This window comes from Anomaloglossus baeobatrachus, chromosome 5 (genome assembly GCF_048569485.1).
Source record: "Anomaloglossus baeobatrachus isolate aAnoBae1 chromosome 5, aAnoBae1.hap1, whole genome shotgun sequence".
Lineage (NCBI taxonomy): Eukaryota > Metazoa > Chordata > Amphibia > Anura > Aromobatidae > Anomaloglossus > Anomaloglossus baeobatrachus.
This window is the reverse complement of record NC_134357.1, coordinates 470,761,049-470,778,592: the sequence shown is the minus strand read 5'-3', so window position 1 is coordinate 470,778,592 and position 17,544 is coordinate 470,761,049. Positions and strand designations below refer to the sequence as shown.

Genomic DNA, 17,544 nt, shown 5'->3' with positions numbered 1-17,544 from the left:
GCCGCCGGTAAGGCGGAATGATGTGAGATGCGCCCTGCATGAAGGAGCGCACCTGAGCCAGCCGGGCGATACGCCGCTGGCACAACACTGACAGAGCCGAGACCTGTCCCTTGAGGGATAGCCCTAGCTGCAGACCGGACTGTAGAAGGGACAGGAGGGTCGGCAGGGCAAAAAGGCCAAAGGATACTTCCGAGCCCGAGTCATAGTGGAGATGACTTCAGGAGGGATACCAGAAGTCGTCAAGATCCAGGACTCAAAGCCACGCCGTCAACCTGAGAGCCGCAGGATTCTGGCGGAAAGACGGACCTCGTGAGAGAAGGTCTGGACAGTCCGGGAGATGCCATGGCACCTCTACGGACAGATGGAGCAGGTCAGGGAACCAAGCTCGCCTGGGTCAGTCTGGAGCAATGAGAATGACCCGACGGCCCTCCATTCTGATCTTGCGCAGAACTCTGGGCAAGAGCTAGAGGGTAAAACACGTAAGACAGACGAAGCTGGGACCAATCTTGAACCAGTGCGTCTGCTGCAAAAGCCTGAGGATCGTGGAGCGAAGATCCACGTCCGGAGAGCCCTACTTGCGGCAGATTGACCGAAACACTGCCGGATGCAGAGCCCACTCGCCGCTGTCCACGGTTTGACGGCTGAGATAATCTGCCTCCCAGTTTACCACGTCTGGGATGTGGACTGCGGATATGGTGGACTAGGAGTCCTCCGTCCACTGAAGAATGCGTTGAACCCTCAACATTGCCAGGCGGCTGAGTGTCCCGCCCTGGAGGTTGATGTAGGCAAACGCTGTCGCGTTGTCTGACTGGACTCGAATGTGCCTGGCCGCCAACAGATGGTGAAAGGCTAGGAGAGCTAGAAACACAGCTCTGATTTCCAGCACATTGATCCAGAGGGCTGATTCGGACGGAGTCCAAGTGCCCTGCACTCCATGGTGGAGATATACTGCTCCCCAGCCGGATAGACTAGCATCCTGGTGAGGATCACCCGGGACGGGGCCAGGAAGGAGCGTCCCTGAGACAGAGGGGCCGAAGCCACCACTGAAACGAGCCCCTGGTCTGTGGCGAAGCCACCACCCCGTGGAAGGAGGAAGTCCGCTTGTTCCAACAGCGGAAAATGTCCAGCTGCAGAGGACGCAGATGGAACTGGGCAAGGGAATCGCTTCCATTGACGCCACCATCTGATCCAGCACCTGTATCAGGTGCCTGATGGAACGACGTCGGCCGCCAGAGGAGGGACTGCTGTTTGACTAAGGGCAGCTTCACAAGTGCCGACAGAGTCTCGAATTGCGTCCCTGGGTACGTGAACTTCTGGGTCGAAGTCAGAGTGGACTTGGACAGAATGACAAGCCACCCGAATTGGCTAGAGTGGCGAGAGTGAGCGAGGCACTCCGCTAACAGTCTGCACTGGATGAAGCCCTGACTAGAAGGCTGTCCAGGACAAAAGGATCACTGCCAACCCCTAGAGGTGCAGGACCGCAATCACAGCTGCCTAGACGTTGAGAATACTCGAGGGGCCGTGGCTAACCCCAAGGGAAGAGCCACGAATTGGACCACTCCGATTGCAAAACGTAGCCAACGCTGGTGTGAAACTGCGATTGGCACATGCAGATAGGCATCTCTGATGTCGATGGATGCTAGGGAATCTCCTTGGGTCATTGATTGATCGCAGAGACTCCATGCGAAAATGCCGCACCTGAACATGCTTGATGAGAAGCTTGAGATCCAGGTCGGAAGGCACCGCCCCTTTTCGGGGACTAGGAATAGATTTAAGTAGAAATCTCAGAACCGTTCCCAGTCGGGAACCGGTACAATTACTCCATTGGCCTGCAAGAATGCCACGGCCTGTGAGAAGGCGGCGGCCTTGGAGCAGGGGGCAGTTGACAGAAAAAAATCTGTTTGGCGGGCTGGATAGAATTCTATCCTGTAGTCGTGGGAGATGGTATCCTGCACCCACTGATAGGAGACGTGTTGAAACCACACGTCGCCAAGGTGGGAGAGCCTGCCACCGACCAAGGACGTTGCTGGCGTGGCCAGATAGCCAGGAGGAGGCTGACTTAGTGGCAGCAGCTCCTGCGGTCTTCTGAGGCTTCGTGCGCCAGTTGGGTTTACGATCCTTGGCTGAGCTAGTGGACGAGGCCGAGGGCTTAGAGAACGATCAGATGGAGGAACGAAAGGAACGAAACCTCGACTGATCCCTGCCCTGGAGAGGTTTCCTGGTTTAGGTTTGTGGCATGGAAGAACTCTTCCCGCCAAGAGCTTCCTTAATAATTTCATCCAGTTGTTCCCGAATAGTCTGGTCCCAGCAAAAGGGAGCCCAGCAAGGAAGCTTCCACTCTCGAAGCCACAGGAGCCTGCGGATAACGAGGGAATTAGCCGAGGCCACCGCAGTGCGGTGAGAGTCTCCAGCATGGCAGACATGGCATAGGATGAAAAGACTGAAGTCTGGAAGTTAAGGCAACCATTTCGGGCATAGAGTCCCTATGAGGGAATGCATCTCCTCTAGAGAAGCAGAGATGGCTTTGAAAGCCCGCACTGCTGCAAAAGATGGGGAGAACGAGGCCCCTGCCGCCTCCATACAGATTTGGCCAGAAGAACAACCTGGCGGACAGCAAAACCTTAAGTGAGGTGCCATCAGCCACTGATACAACAGTCCAGGCTGAGAGTCTAAACACCGGAGGGTCCACCTTTGGTGAATGAGCCCACTCCTTGACCATCTCTGGTGGAAAGGGAAAATGGTTATCAGAACCACGCTTTGGGAAGCGTTTGTCAGAGCAGACCCTGGGCTTGGTCACAGTGGCCTGAAAACTGGAGTGGTTAAGGAACACACTCCTTGTTCTCTTAGGCAAGGTAAACTGGTGCCTTTTTGCCAGAGAGGGTTGCTCCTCTGATACTGGCGGATTGAGGTCCAGTACAGAATTAATGTACGCAAACGAAACACTAATATCTGCGTCACCCTCGGACCGATCAATGGGGGACATGGAAAGCGTCCGAGCCCCCAGTAACGGGATCCTCTTCGTCCTGCGAGTCAGCTCGTTGACTCAGAGCCGCGGGATGAGGAAGGAGAGGGGACCCTGCTTCTCCTGTGAGGAGGACGGGGTCTGAGACCAGAAGAAGAATCCTCTGTGGGCCTCGCTGAGCGAGCCGTAGCAGCAGAGGCGCCCTGAGAAGGGGGCTAATGCATGCTCAGCAGAGTCCGGGACAGCTGTCCCATGGAGAGAGGGATTCTACCCAAGCCGGGGGTTCAGCCACCAGAGCCGGAGCAGCCGGAGGGACCACTGGGGATGAGACTCCAGGCTGAGGCACCACCATGTTAGAGCAGGAATCACAATGTGGTTATGTGCTCGGTACCGGCAGTACGAGCCTACATGCAGTGCATATTGAGTGCAGCCTTGCAGCCTTACTTCTCGTGTGAGACATGCTGCTGAGGTGGGGGCTCTGAGCCAGAATGACCCCCAGCAGAGTATTGCAGTATATAAGCAGTATATAAGCAGTATATAAGCAGTATATAAGCTATAAGCAGGCCCACAACCGGAGGTTGTGGCCTGCCAGACTGTTTTGACATTGTCTCTGTGCCCTCCAGATCCCACAGCCCGGAGCCCCAGAGAGATGCTGCAGTCAGCGCCGATCGCTGTGCAGACATGGCATAAGGACGCTGAAAAAATGGCGCCGGAGCGAGGAGAGGGGGCGGGGCCTACTCTAAGAGCGGGATCCGGAGGGCCAAGGAGATATACAGGGGAGGGAATCTTTCCTCAGAGAGGAGTGTCTCTCCCCTGTGCCGAACAGCCGCTGGGCGGAGCCGCACTGTCCCTCTGCATGACTGACATGCAGGGGCAGTGAAATCGAAACTAGGCCTCAGGCGAAGCCGGGGCCTAGATTTAACAATGCGGCCGGCAAACAGGCACCATCGGCGCGGTTCTCGGGTAAAAACCAGAGAACCGGCCGGAAATCACAACAAAGTGAAATAACACAACTCCCCACAATAAATGTACAAGGGACCCCTGAATAACGTCTCAATACTTAGCTTATGAGACGCAGGGCCAGGTCCCTGAGGAGTGATCGCTCCGTCCGGCAGGGTCCTGAAAGGGCTGCGGATGGAGACCGGTCTCCTGCAAAGCAGTGAGAACCGTGATGGCTCCCACTTCAAGCCAGAGCCTCAGAGGATGGTGAAGGAGCGCGGCATGTGAAGGCTCCAGCCTTGTAAAATCAACCTTAACAGCACCGCCGACACAGTGGGGTGAGAAGGGACATGCCGGGAGTCCAGATTGGACCCGCTTTTCTTCCAAATCTTTGAAATAAAAAATCAGAGAATGCATGTGTGTGACCTCCTGAACACAAAGCATTGAAACGCACCAATAACGCACCGAAAAATGCATGCGTTTTTACCGCCTTTTTTTCCGCAGGTTGGTCCCTGCGGATTTTTACCATTATCGATGGCAAAAAAATGCAGGTACCTGCAGAAAAGAAGTGTCATGCTCATTCTTTTTCTCAAGAAATTCTGCAGAATGTTCTTGAGAAAAAACGCAGTGTGCGGACAGCTATTTTTTTTCCATAGGTTTTGCTGGGGAATGTCTGCAGAAAGGTTACAACCATTTTCTCAAGAAATTTCTGCAGCAAAAACGCAAAAAAAATGCTGGTAAAAACGGAGTGTGTGTACAGGGCCTTAAGTTTTCTTTTTAATGTTTCCAGGTCATTTTATCACAACAAAAGTTGTAAAAAAAAAAAAAAAAAAAAAAAGAAAATAACTACGGAATTATTTTTTTTTTTTCAACATTTCAGGGTCACTAGAATTTTTTTATATTTTTCAGTACATTATATTGTTAAATAACTGTTGTACAGTGGAACCTTGGATTACAAGTAAACCGGTTTGCGAGCATTCTGCTAGACGAGCAAAGCTTTTCACAAATTTATATATTGGTTTACGAGCTGGAACTCGCAATAGGAGCAATACACCGCGCACACTTCCAGTTCCATCCTGTCAATGCGCTCTGATCCGCCCCCACTCTGTAAATCTGGAGGTAACTTTCTGTCTACTAAATACAGAACAGTACAGTATTCTTGTCATGATCTCTGCCTGGCTCAGCCATTGCGGTATTCCCACTCAGGGTTCCAGGTAGTGAGGGGTTAATCCTTGCTGCCCTGCTCTGATGGACAAGCCGCTATATCCTGGCGCTGCACCTCCGGTATTCGCCAGTGATATTTCCGACTCAGCTGCGTTAAGTTCCTGCGAGTGACCTGTGTCCCGCCCTGACCTGATTTGACCTATTTCCCGTCTTGTCCTTGTCTCCTCCTCTGTTCCCCTCTGGTCCAGAGTCCTATGTTCATTCGTCTGTTTGCCCATTTCCCTCTGACCTGGGTCCCCGTTCTAGTCCTCATGCCCTCTAGTGGGCTTGCCTGCTTACTGCTCTCTTAGGTGAGCTTCAGTGCTTCCCTTCAGGGCAGCTTTACATTAGAGCAGGCTTGTTTTACTACCCTATCTGTACTGTATAATGTTTTGTATTTGTGTACTGTAAGGCTATGTGCCCACAGGAGAAAATACCTACGGATTTTGCCGTGGAAAACCTGTGGATTTTCAGGATTTTCCAGACAAATCCACAGGTTTATGCAAGTAGAGACACTCCCCATGTTATCCTATGGGATTTGGGGAGTGCTGTATCAATGCTGCGCTTTTTGCAGCTGCGGATTTCCCGCAGCCGCATGTAACTGCATGTCAATTATTCAAGCGGCTTGTTCCGCGCGATCTCTATACTTACCTGCCCTGATTGAAGACACCGGAGACTCTTCCTTCGGTGTAGAAGAGCTGGGACGGAGCCAGGATCAGGCTGCAAGAGGTGAGAGGGGCCTGCACGAGCTGCGGTCATGTGACAGCCGAAGCTTGTCCAGGCCCCGCCCATCTTCTCCAGGAGCCGGCCGGAAACCAAGTTGCTGTGCAATACAGGCAAGTATGAACTCACCGATCACTCCAGCACTTGTTCTGCATTGAGGATACAGTGCCTAAGCCATGTACTGTATCCTCAATGCAGAACGCCCGCAGCATATCCGCAGGATATTCCGCTGGACTCACACCAAAACCGCAGCACAACTCAGACAAAGTTGTGCTGCGGATTTCTGGGAGCTCCTGCGGAATGTCCTGCCAATATATCCGCAGGACACTTTCCCCATGGGCACACGGCCTAATGATTTTATGTGAATACAGTACATTATTTTGTATTACTGTAATAAATTTGTATAAATACAGTAAATGTTTTTGGGTTGTGGAACGAATTGACTGTGTTTAAATTATTTCCTATGGGAAAATTTGCTTTGCTATAACAGTAACTTGGTTTAAAGAGCACACTCCCGGAACCAATTATGCTCGAAATCCAAAGTTCCACTGTAATTCAAAACCAGATCATCCTGCAAAAGAAACCAAAATACAGCCTCAAAACGGTGAAATTGGTTATGTCGACAGAAAAATAAAAAAGGCAATTCTCTTTGAAAAAAGGGAAAAAAACAAAACTAAAGTGTGAAACTAAAAATGTGACCAATTGAGAACGGGGTTAGGCGAGCAGGGAATCTGCACAGGTCACGTTATTAACAGAGAGGAGCAAAAAGCCATTTTTGTCCAAATGTGATATGGTATTACTATAATATTGCAGGAGCAGTATCCGCACGCTGCGGACACACAATTTCCTTGTTCAGCACTATGTCAATAACCAAGCTGCTGATGGAAATCCAGCTGGGAAACATCTAATAAAAGAGCAGCCTCAATAACAATCCACAGCACAGAGACATTTTAATGCCACCATGATGCCTGCATTTAAAAAGTGACAAAAAGCAAAGATTTTTTAAAAAAAAAAAATACTAGGACACTCACTGAATGTATCTATGCTACACGGATTCATGCCACAGAGTTAGTAACGCTGAGGCTAATGCAGGCGTCACACGGTGCGATCTATCGAGCGATCGTACCCGTCCCCTTCGTTTGTGCGTCACGGGCAAATCGTTGCCCGTGGTGCACAAAGTCGGTAACCACCTGTCACACGTACTTACCTGCTCAGCGACCTCGCTGTGGGCGGCGAACATCCTCTTCCTAAAGGGGGAGGGACGTTCGGCGTCACAGCGACGTCACACAGCCGCCGGCCAATAGAAGCGGAGGGGCGGAGATGAGCGGGACGTAAACATCCCGCCCACCTCCTTCCTTCCGCATAGCCGGCGGGTGCCGCGGGTCGCAGGTAAGCTGTGTTCATCGCTCCCGGGGTGTCACACAGAGCGATGTGTGCTGCCCCGGGTATGATGAACAACCGGCACCATGAAAAATAAACGATTTTTTAAAAATAAGCGACGTGTACACGACTCACAATTTGTGACCGATTCAGCGTTGCTCGGAGGTGTCACACGAAACGACGTCACAAGCGATGGCGGATGTGCGTCACGAAAACCGTGACCCTGACGATGCATCGCACGATAGCTCGTCTCGTGTGATGCCCGCATAAGTCTCCGGAAATAGAGATGAGCAAATCACTTTCCACAACCTCGCGGCCGGTGCTCTTTGGCTGTGGACAAGAGCAGTACAAATTTCCTGTGCTTCCGGGATCGAGCTTCCGAGACCCCAGGCTTGACTTGTTGTTAGCCGGGCTGGCAAATCGCGATTTACGCACAGATGTCATGTCAAGCCGGTGAATTAAAAGCTAAGGGAATTCGCACAGCTCCTGTTCACTGCCAGAGAGCACCAACCTAAATTCGCTCATCTGTGTCCCTAAGGCCTCCATCAGACGCCAATGTTTTCACATACGCAAGAAAAGGCAGGTGCGTCATCAGTGTTTTGGATCCATGTGTTATGGATAAATTGGCCTCTAAGCTAAGTGGTTCGTCAGTTGGGGGAGGGGCGGGGCCGCTGCCAGCAATGGCACAGGCCCCTTACACTCCTGGTATCGTACTTTCAACTGTATCAGCATCGCAAATGAAAGTACAGTGGTGATGAAAGAGGGAGCGCTCCACTCCCTATTCCATCTTCCTCCCGCTCCGTCTGAACTCTGATGTCTCAGGGCAGAGGGTGTGATGACATAAGTGCGCGCCTTCTGTGCCAAGATGTGAAAATCTGCAGAACACTCGCCATAGAGATCAGAGGAGCGGGAGCCGCAGAGAGGTGTATTTTTTAAAATCAATAATAACATTGTGGGGCCCATTATACTGTACGGAGGACCATGCGGGGCCCATTATACTGTACGGAGGACCATGCGGGGCCCATTATACTGTACGGAGGACCATGCGGGGCCCATTATACTGTACGGAGGACCATGCGGGGCCCATTATACTGTACGGAGGACCATGCGGGGCCCATTATACTGTACGGAGGACCATGCGGGGCCCATTATACTGTACGGAGGACCATGCGGGGCCCATTATACTGTACGGAGGACCATGCGGGGCCCATTATACTGTACGGAGGACCATGCGGGGCCCATTATACTGTACGGAGGACCATGCGGGGCCCATTATACTGTACGGAGGACCATGCGGGGCCCATTATACTGTACGGAGGACCATGCGGGGCCCATTATACTGTACGGAGGACTATGCAGGGCCCATTATACTGTATGGAGGACTATGCAGGGCCCATTATACTGTATGGAGGACTATGCAGGGCCCATTATACTGTATGGAGGACTATGCAGGGCCCATTATACTGTATGGAGGACTATGCAGGGCCCATTATACTGTATGGAGGACTATGCAGGGCCCATTATACTGTATGGAGGACTATGCAGGGCCCATTATACTGTATGGAGGGCTATGCAGGGCCCAATATACTGTATGGAGGGCTATGCAGGGCCCATTATACTGTATGGAGGGCTACGCAGGGCCCATTATACTGTATGAATGGTTACGCAGGGCCCATTATACTGTATGGAGGGCTACGCAGGCCCCATTATACTGTATGGAGGGCTACGCAGGGCCCATTATACTGTATGGAGGGCTACGCAGGGCCCATTATACTGCATGGAGGACTATGCAGGGCCAATTATACTGTATCGAGGACTATGCAGGGCCAATTATACTGTATCGAGGACTATGCAGGGCCAATTATACTGTATCGAGGACTATGCAGGGCCAATTATACTGTATCGAGGACTATGTGGGGCTCATTATACTGTAAGGACTATGGGGGCCCAATTATATTATATGGAGGGTTATGTGGGGCCCAATATACCACATGGTGGGCTTTTTGGGGCTAATTATACTATATAGATGTTAAATGGGGCCATTATACTGTTTGGAGAGCTATGTGGGGGCCATTATAGTGAAGAGGGTTGTGTTGAGGCCATCATACTGTCTGGAGGGGTGTGGGAGCCATCATACTGCATGGATGCCCATAATGTATGTACTGCTGTATGAATCAAAGTTTGGCATCACACTGTGTTTGAGTCATCATAAATTGCATGGGGGCTTACAGTAAGGTCATCACACTGTGTGTGGAGGAATTCACTGTGGGGTATCATACTGTGTTTGTGGGGGCTCTTTTGTTGGCATCATACCTTATGGGTGCAATGCTCCTATCAGTTTCACTGTTTGAGGGGTTGTCCACACTATTTGACTGCAGATTTGTAAATCCTCACAGCACATAGACTGCATGCTGTCAGGATTCTGTGGTGTCAGAGACCCATACACATATATAGGCATTTTCCATTTCTGTTGCTGGTAAAAAAAAAAAATGCAAGTCTCCACTAGTCTTGCACAGATACAGTCTGTCAAAAAACATGGACATGTGAATACCACCATAAACTATAATGTGTACATTCTGTATCAGTGAAAAACACTGTTACAGCATGCAAGTGAAACATGGACGTCTGAATAAGGTCTAAGGTTGGGTGGGGGGGGGTTCTCCCACTTGATAATTCCTGATAAAATCGTGTAACAGGCCGCTGTAGCTGAACTTCCTGTATCGATACGAGAGGCTCCATCAACGAATATAGCCAAACACAAAGCGAAGCAGCGAATCCTTCACACGCACACAACGTGCATATGAGGGGCAGTGTCAATGCTCAGACGTCTGTCACACGTTTACTCTCCTCACTTAAGACTGATACGCTGTGTGCAATGGGGAATTCTGGGTTTTGTAAACATTATCAGCAAAAATATTATTCGTCCTCCTCCGCTCCTACGTCTGTCAGGCTTCCCCTCCTCTGTCCGTCAGGTTTCCTCTTCCTCCCCCCTCCTTCGTCCATCAGGCGTCCCCTCCACCCCCTACAACATCCATCAGGCATTCACTCTCCCCGCTCCAACGTCTGTCAGATGTCCCCTACTCCTCCCCCTACTTCCGTAAGGCGTCCACTCCTCCTCTCGCCTCCTACATCTGTCAAGCGTTCCCTCCTCCTTCCCCTCCCACATCATCAAGCAGCCCCTCCTCCTACGTCTGTACGTTCGTTCTTCCTTCCCCCTCCCTCTCCCGCATCCGTCCCCTCTTCCTACGTCCGTACACACAGCGTCCTCTCCTCCGTCCCTCACGCGTCCTATCCTCCGTCCCTTACCCGTCCCCTCCTCCCTTCCTACATCCGTCACACGTCCCCACATAACTCTGTCACATGTCCCCTTTTCCACTTTGGTCCATCTGCACACATCCCCTCATACACGTCACACGCCCCCTCCTTCTCCGATCTGTCACAAGTCCCCACAAACAGCTGTCACGCTTGCCCATGTACATGTTTGACGTGTCCCTCACATATGTATCTTGTGTCCCCCTCCCCTCATACAATTGTCACGCGTCCCCCTCCTTGAAATGCCCCTCTGACATCTGTCACGCGTCCCCCTCCTTGAAATGCCCCTCTGACATCTGTCACGCGTCCCCCTCCTTGAAATGCCCCTCTGACATCTGTCACGCGTCCCCCTCCTTGAAATGCCCCTCTGACATCTGTCACGCGTCCCCCTCCTTGAAATGCCCCTCTGACATCTGTCACGCGTCCCCCTCCTTGAAATGCCCCTCTGACATCTGTCACGCGTCCCCTCCTGCGCCCCTCTGACATCTGTCACGCGTCCCCTTCTGCGCCCCTCTGACATCTGTCACGCGTCCCCTCCTGCGCCCCTCTTCCATCTGTCACGCGTCCCCTCCTGCGCCCCTCTTCCATCTGTCACGCGTCCCCTCCTGCGCCCCTCTTCCATCTGTCACGCGTCCCCTCCTGCGCCCCTCTGACATCTGTCACGCGTCCCCTCCTGCGCCCCTCTTCCATCTGTCACGCGTCCCCTCCTGCGCCCCTCTTCCATCTGTCACGCGTCCCCTCCTGCGCCCCTCTGACATCTGTCACGCGTCCCCTCCTGCGCCCCTCTGACATCTGTCACGCGTCCCCTCCTGCGCCCCTCTGACATCTGTCACGCGTCCCCTCCTGCGCCCCTCTTCCATCTGTCACGCGTCCCCTCCTGCGCCCCTCTTCCATCTGTCACGCGTCCCCTCCTGCGCCCCTCTTCCATCTGTCACGCGTCCCCTCCTGCGCCCCTCTTCCATCTGTCACGCGTCCCCTCCTGCGCCCCTCTTCCATCTGTCACGCGTCCCCTCCTGCGCCCCTCTTCCATCTGTCACGCGTCCCCTCCTGCGCCCCTCTTCCATCTGTCACGCGTCCCCTCCTGCGCCCCTCTTCCATCTGTCACGCGTCCCCTCCTGCGCCCCTCTTCCATCTGTCACGCGTCCCCTCCTGCACCCCTCTTCCATCTGTCACGCGTCCCCTCCTGCGCCCCTCTTCCATCTGTCACGCGTCCCCTCCTGCGCCCCTCTTCCATCTGTCACGCGTCCCCTCCTGCGCCCCTCTTCCATCTGTCACGCGTCCCCTCCTGCGCCCCTCTTCCATCTGTCACGCGTCCCCTCCTGCGCCCCTCTGACATCTGTCACACGTCCCCTCCTCCTCCCCTATTACAGCTGTCATACATCCCCTCCTCCACCCTTCTGACATCTGTCACACGTCCCCTCCTCCTCCCCTATTACAGCTGTCATACGTCCCCTCCTCCTTCCCTATTACAGCTGTCATACATCCCCTCCTCCACCCCTCTGACATGTCACACGTCCCCCCCCTCCGCCCCTATTACAGCTGTCATGTCCCCTCCTCCACCCCTCTGACATCTGTCACACGTCCCCTCCTCCTCCCCTATTACAGCTGTCATACGTCCCCTCCGCCACCCCCCTTCTTCCATCTGTCACACGTCCCCCCCTCCGCCCCTCTTACATCTGTCACACATCCCCTCCTCCTCCCCTATTACATCTGTCACACGTCCCCCCCCTCTGCCCCTCTTACATCTGTCACACGTCCCCCCCCTCCGCCTCTCTTACATCTGTCACACGTCCCCTCCTCCACCCCTGACATCTGTCACACGTCCCCTCCTCCTCCCCTATTACATCTGTCACACGTCCCCTCCTCCTCCCCTATTACATCTGTCACACGTCCCCCTCCCCCTCCGCCTCTCTTACATCTGTCACGCGTCCCCCCCTCCGCCCCTCTTACATCTGTCACGCGTCCCCTCCCCCGCCCCACGCACATCTCCTCTCACCTAGGGCCACCTGACATGCCGTGCGCAATGGAGAGTTCTGGCTTTTGCGCACATCCTTGTCGGCCAGAATCTTCTCCAGCGCCCGGGACAGGAACATGCTCTTGGTCTTATCTCCGTCCCCCGCCTCCTGCATGTCCCGGGACTGTTGTCACTCCGCCCGCACCGGGGACTCAGCACTGCGCCGCCATCTTGGAGGTCATCACATGACCCTCTCCGTCTCCACCCCTTCCATGTTGGCAACCAAAGGTCTGGGCCGGAGGCGGCGCTAAAGCACGTAGGGAGGCGGAACCTGAAATCTGACAGCTGGGCGACCAGGAGGGGCGGGGCCAACCGTCAGCTCTGGATTTCTTCCTGGATGGGCGTGGCCTTTTCTGTAACGTCATTCTCTGCCCTCTGGTGAAGAAGACATATAACTGCAGGCGGGAAATAAGCAGCGCGTGAGGGACATAGTCTCCTCAGTAAGGGTATGTGCGCACGTTGCTTTTTACCTGCTTTTTACCTGCTTTTTTGCTGCTTTTTCTTCTGCGCTGTTTAATGCCAAAATGGATGTGTTCTTCTATTCAAGCAAAGTCTATGGGAATTTGGGTTTCTTGTTCACACTATGTTGTTCAAAATGCTGCCTTTTTGTGGCAGAACTTTGGTCAAAAACTCAGCTTTTCAAAGAAGCAACATGTCAATTGTTTTTGCCATTTGGGTTTTGCACTGCAAAGCTGAGTTTTTGACCAAAGTTCTACCACAAAAAGGCAGCATTTTGAACAACATAGTGTGAACAAGAAACCCAAATTCCAATAGACTTTGCTTGAATAGAAGAACACATCCATTTTGGCATTAAACAGCGCAGAAGAAAAAGCAGCAAAAAAGCAGGTAAAAAGCAGGTAAAAAGCAACGTGCGCACATACCCTAATAGCTGCTGTATGCCACTGCTCAGTGTATGCTATCCTGAGGTAAATTATCTCGGTGTTACTGTAAATTCCGCTATGTGTGGAGGATAACGGATTACCTGATGATGTACATGTGACCTGCTATCTTTATTACTGTATATTGTATAACTGAGCTGAGGTAGCAGATAGCTAATATATAAAGAGTGCGTGTACGTGTATCTATGTGTGTGTATGTGTGTGTGTGTGTGTATGTTTGCTAAGGCTGCTTTCACACATCCGTTTTTTCCTGTGCGGCACAATCCGGCTCCTTGCAGAAAAATCGCAACTGTTTTTTTTTTGCCGCCGGTTGCGTTTTTTCCTCATAGACTTTCATTAGTGCCGGATTGTGCCGCATGGCCTTGCGTTCGGTCCAGTTTTTGCGGATGCGGCATATTTAGCCCATGCGGCGGCCGGATGGAACGTTGGCTGACACGTTTTTTTTGTCCGGCAAAAAAAAAAAAAAAACAAATTCCAATGGATGCCGGATGCGGCGCCATGCGTCAAAACCCGCATCCGGCCGCCGCATGCGGTTTTTTTTCACTGCGCATGCTCAGTAGCTTGCCGCAACCGGCAAAAACCGGACGGGCCGCATGTAAAAACTTATGCAAAGGATGCGGTTTTTTCGCCGCATCCGTTGCATAGGTTTTAGAGACGGATTTAGCCGCAGTGCTAAAACCGGATGAGTGAAAGCAGCCTTAAGGAACCCACACCATTGGATTTAGACCTTGTTCGCACTGGACGGAATTACCCGCGGATTTGCTGCATGTTTCGCTGCAGAAAATGTTCATAACATCTCTGCAGTGATTCACCAGCAAATCCTATGGGAAAAGAAATTGTTGTGCGCACTAGGCGGATTTTGACAGCTGCATGTTTTGCTGCGGGATTTCATATCACTTCTTTTCCGCAGGTAGCTGCAGGATTTCACTCCATTGATTGTAATGTAATCGTGAAATCTCGCAGGGAATAACGCGGGTAGCAAATTCTGTGCGTTTTCCTGCGTTATTACCTGCGGTATTTCGGGACATAATGTTCATCACTGCCTTCATTTTACAGGAAGAGGAAGCGAAGCAGAGCGTAAACACACACAGATTACACTCACACACAGAAATATAGAATACACATACAATCAAACGTACATATAAAAATAAAAAAAAACAAAAAAAAAAAACGTGGGCTCCGCCGTATTTTTACCGTCCAGCCGAGGTAAACACACAGCAGCGGCCCGGAATTCTCAGGCTGGGGAGGGCCAGGGTTAATATCCCCCCCCCCGCAGCCGAGAATAGCAGCCCGCAGCTGCCCCAGGACTGTCGCATCCATTATGCGACAGTCCCAGAGCGTTCCCGACTCTTCCCGATTGCCGTGATGCGGTGGCAATTCTGGGGTAGTAACGAGTTAATGGCAGCGGATCGCTGCCACTAAGTCACAGTTTAATCATGGCAGCGTCTATGAGAAAGCTTACATGATTAACCCGTAAGAAAAGTGAAAAAACACATACACCGAAAAATCCTTTATTTTAAATACAATAACAAAAAAGCCCCCTCTTTCACCACTTTTTTACACCCCCCAACACACAGCTCCGACGTAATCCACCGAGGTCCCACGATGCTTGCAGACTGCTGCAGCTGCGACTGACACACTGTACTCAATGCAGCCTCGTAACGAGACTGCAGAGAGGTAACTACAGGTCATTTCTCACGGTCGGTAATGTGAACACATTACTGCTCGGGAGAAATGCTGTGGGTCCTCACAGGGACTCTTATCGGTTGATTGATCTATCATCTATCCCTCTATCTATCCCTCTATCTATGCCTCTATCTATTCCTCTATCCATCCCTCTATCTATCCCTCTATCTATCCCTCTATCTATCCCTCTATCTATCTATCCCTCTATCTATCCCTCTATCTATCCCTCTATCTATCTCTCTATCTATCTTGATCTATCATCTATCCCTCTATCTATCTATCCATCCCTCTATCTATCCCTCTATCTATCTTGATCTATCATCTATCTATCCCTCTATCTATCTATCCATCCCTCTATCTATCTATCTATCCCTCTATCTATCTAGTCTTCTATCTATCTATTTATCTATCTATCTATCTATCCATTATCTATCTATCTCAGAAGGAAATTACCTTTTTCTTTTTTTTTCAATGTGCATTGCACTGCATTGCATTGAATGCATTAAAACATATGTACCAACCTGTGGAAAAAACGCACCAAAACTGCACCAAACCGCATGCGGATTTCGGTGTGTTTTTTTGCGTTTTTTTTCCGCGGGTGTGGAAATCTTTTAGTGCCTGCGGAATTATCTTAAGAAAATTCCATTTTCTAGTGCGCACAAGGCCTTACAATCACAAAATTTTGCACAGACACTTCATTTGACTCAGGGGGAACGTCACAGACTATGTTTTGAGGGTAAAATTGTAACCCTGCGCTTTACAATTATTTGCCTAAAATAAACATTTACTGTTTGGATGTGTGAGGTAATATATTAGCTGTTTTCATAGCCTCGATATTTATTAGGTGGCCTATAGCGACCAATCACAGCTGTGCTTCTATTTTGCTAGAGGTCATTCATAAGAGCTCTGATTGGTTGCTATAAGCAATGAAGGACATTCTTAGTAGAAGAAGCTTACGTGTGAGTAAGGTTACTGTTCCACTTGCGCATAGCTTCCGATGCGAGAACATCGGATGTGTTATGTTTTTGACCCTCTGCTGCGAGCGTCAGCCAAGGGTCATGCGACTGTGATGTGGCGATCACATCACAGGTGCGGAGAAGAAGGAGGGAACACTTTCTCCCTCTCCTCTGCTGCCTGTTTTTTCATACATTGAACTACGGTCGGATTATATGAGAGTGCAGTGCGATGTTTCACACGCTCCCAAAGGTTTGTATGAGCGTGTGTGAGCCGTGACTCGCTGCCAAAATGCAGCATGCTGCGATTCATTCCGCATACCGCTGTGGCATGAGAAATCAATCACAAATGGACACTGCCCCACAGTTTTGTACTGCTGCGAGTGCAATCCAAAGTTTATCGGATTGCACTCGCACATGAAATTTGCAAGTCGAACAGTACCCTTAGGGCTGCTTCTCACTTGCGAGTTTCTCGCAGTAGAGCAATGCGAGAAAAACTCGCATTGGAATCGGACACATGTTAGTGAATGATTCAGCTCTCATCTGCGATTTTTTTCTCAGTCCAAATCGGACCGAGAAAAAAATCGCAGCATGCTGCTTTTTTGCGAGTTTCTACTGCGAGTTTCTCCAATGCAAGTCTATGGGAGCGTGTAAAAAATCGGATGTCACGGGACGGCATTCACACCATCCTAGTGACATCCGATTTTCTAAATACATTTCTCGCATGTTTCCTAAAACACTGGAAAAGAGCGATGTCTCCCAATGTCTGTCAATCACTATTCCCTGTCAGTCGGTCTCTCCCTCTCGGTCTCTATTCTCTCTCTGTCGGTCCGTCACTATCTCTGTCCCTCTCTCACAGTCTGTCGGTCAGTTTCCCCCCCCTCTCTCATACTCACCGTTCCCCGATCCCCGGCGCTGCACGGCTTTCTCACTGCTCCGGCGGCTTTTACTATTTTGAAAAAGCCGGCCGCTTATTAAACAATCTCGTATTCCCTGCTTTCCCCGCCCACAGGCGCCTATGATTGGTTGCAGTGAGGCACGCCCCCACGCTGAGTGACAGGTGTCACTGAGGTTACCCGCTGTCACTGGATCCAGTGACAGCGGGTAACCTCAGTGACACCTCAGCTGATCGCGCTACTCACCTCAGTTGCTGCTTGGAGGTGACCGGAGCGGCGGTGTCTTCTGCAGCTCCTGTCACCTTCATGCTGGAAGCGACGCTGGAGGTCCATGGAGTACGCCGGATATGGAGGGCTTTTTGGGGCTTATTAAATTGGTAATGAGGGAATGTGTTTGTGTTTTTTATTTCTAATAAAGGATTTTTTCATGTGTGTGTGTTTATTTACTGTAACTTACAGATTAATCATGGAGGGTGTCTCATAGACGCCTGACATGATTAATCTAGGACTTATTGGCAGCTATGGGCTGCCAATAACTCCTTATTACCCCGATTTGCCAACGCACCAGGGTAAATCG

The 17,544-nt window shown here is 51.2% G+C and overlaps 1 protein-coding gene across 1 annotated transcript in view; it reads right to left on the bottom strand.

Moving 5' to 3' along the window:
* ARFGEF2 (ARF guanine nucleotide exchange factor 2) overlaps window positions 1–12,744 on the bottom strand; it is a 179,760-nt gene extending 167,016 nt beyond the window's left edge. Inside the window, exon 1 of the mRNA XM_075350644.1 lies at window positions 12,516–12,744. Within this exon, the coding sequence (XP_075206759.1) occupies window positions 12,516–12,648 (133 nt within the window). The 5' untranslated portion in view covers window positions 12,649–12,744. The remainder of the gene's footprint in view (window positions 1–12,515) is intronic.
* Window positions 12,745–17,544: the final 4,800 nt, after the last annotated feature.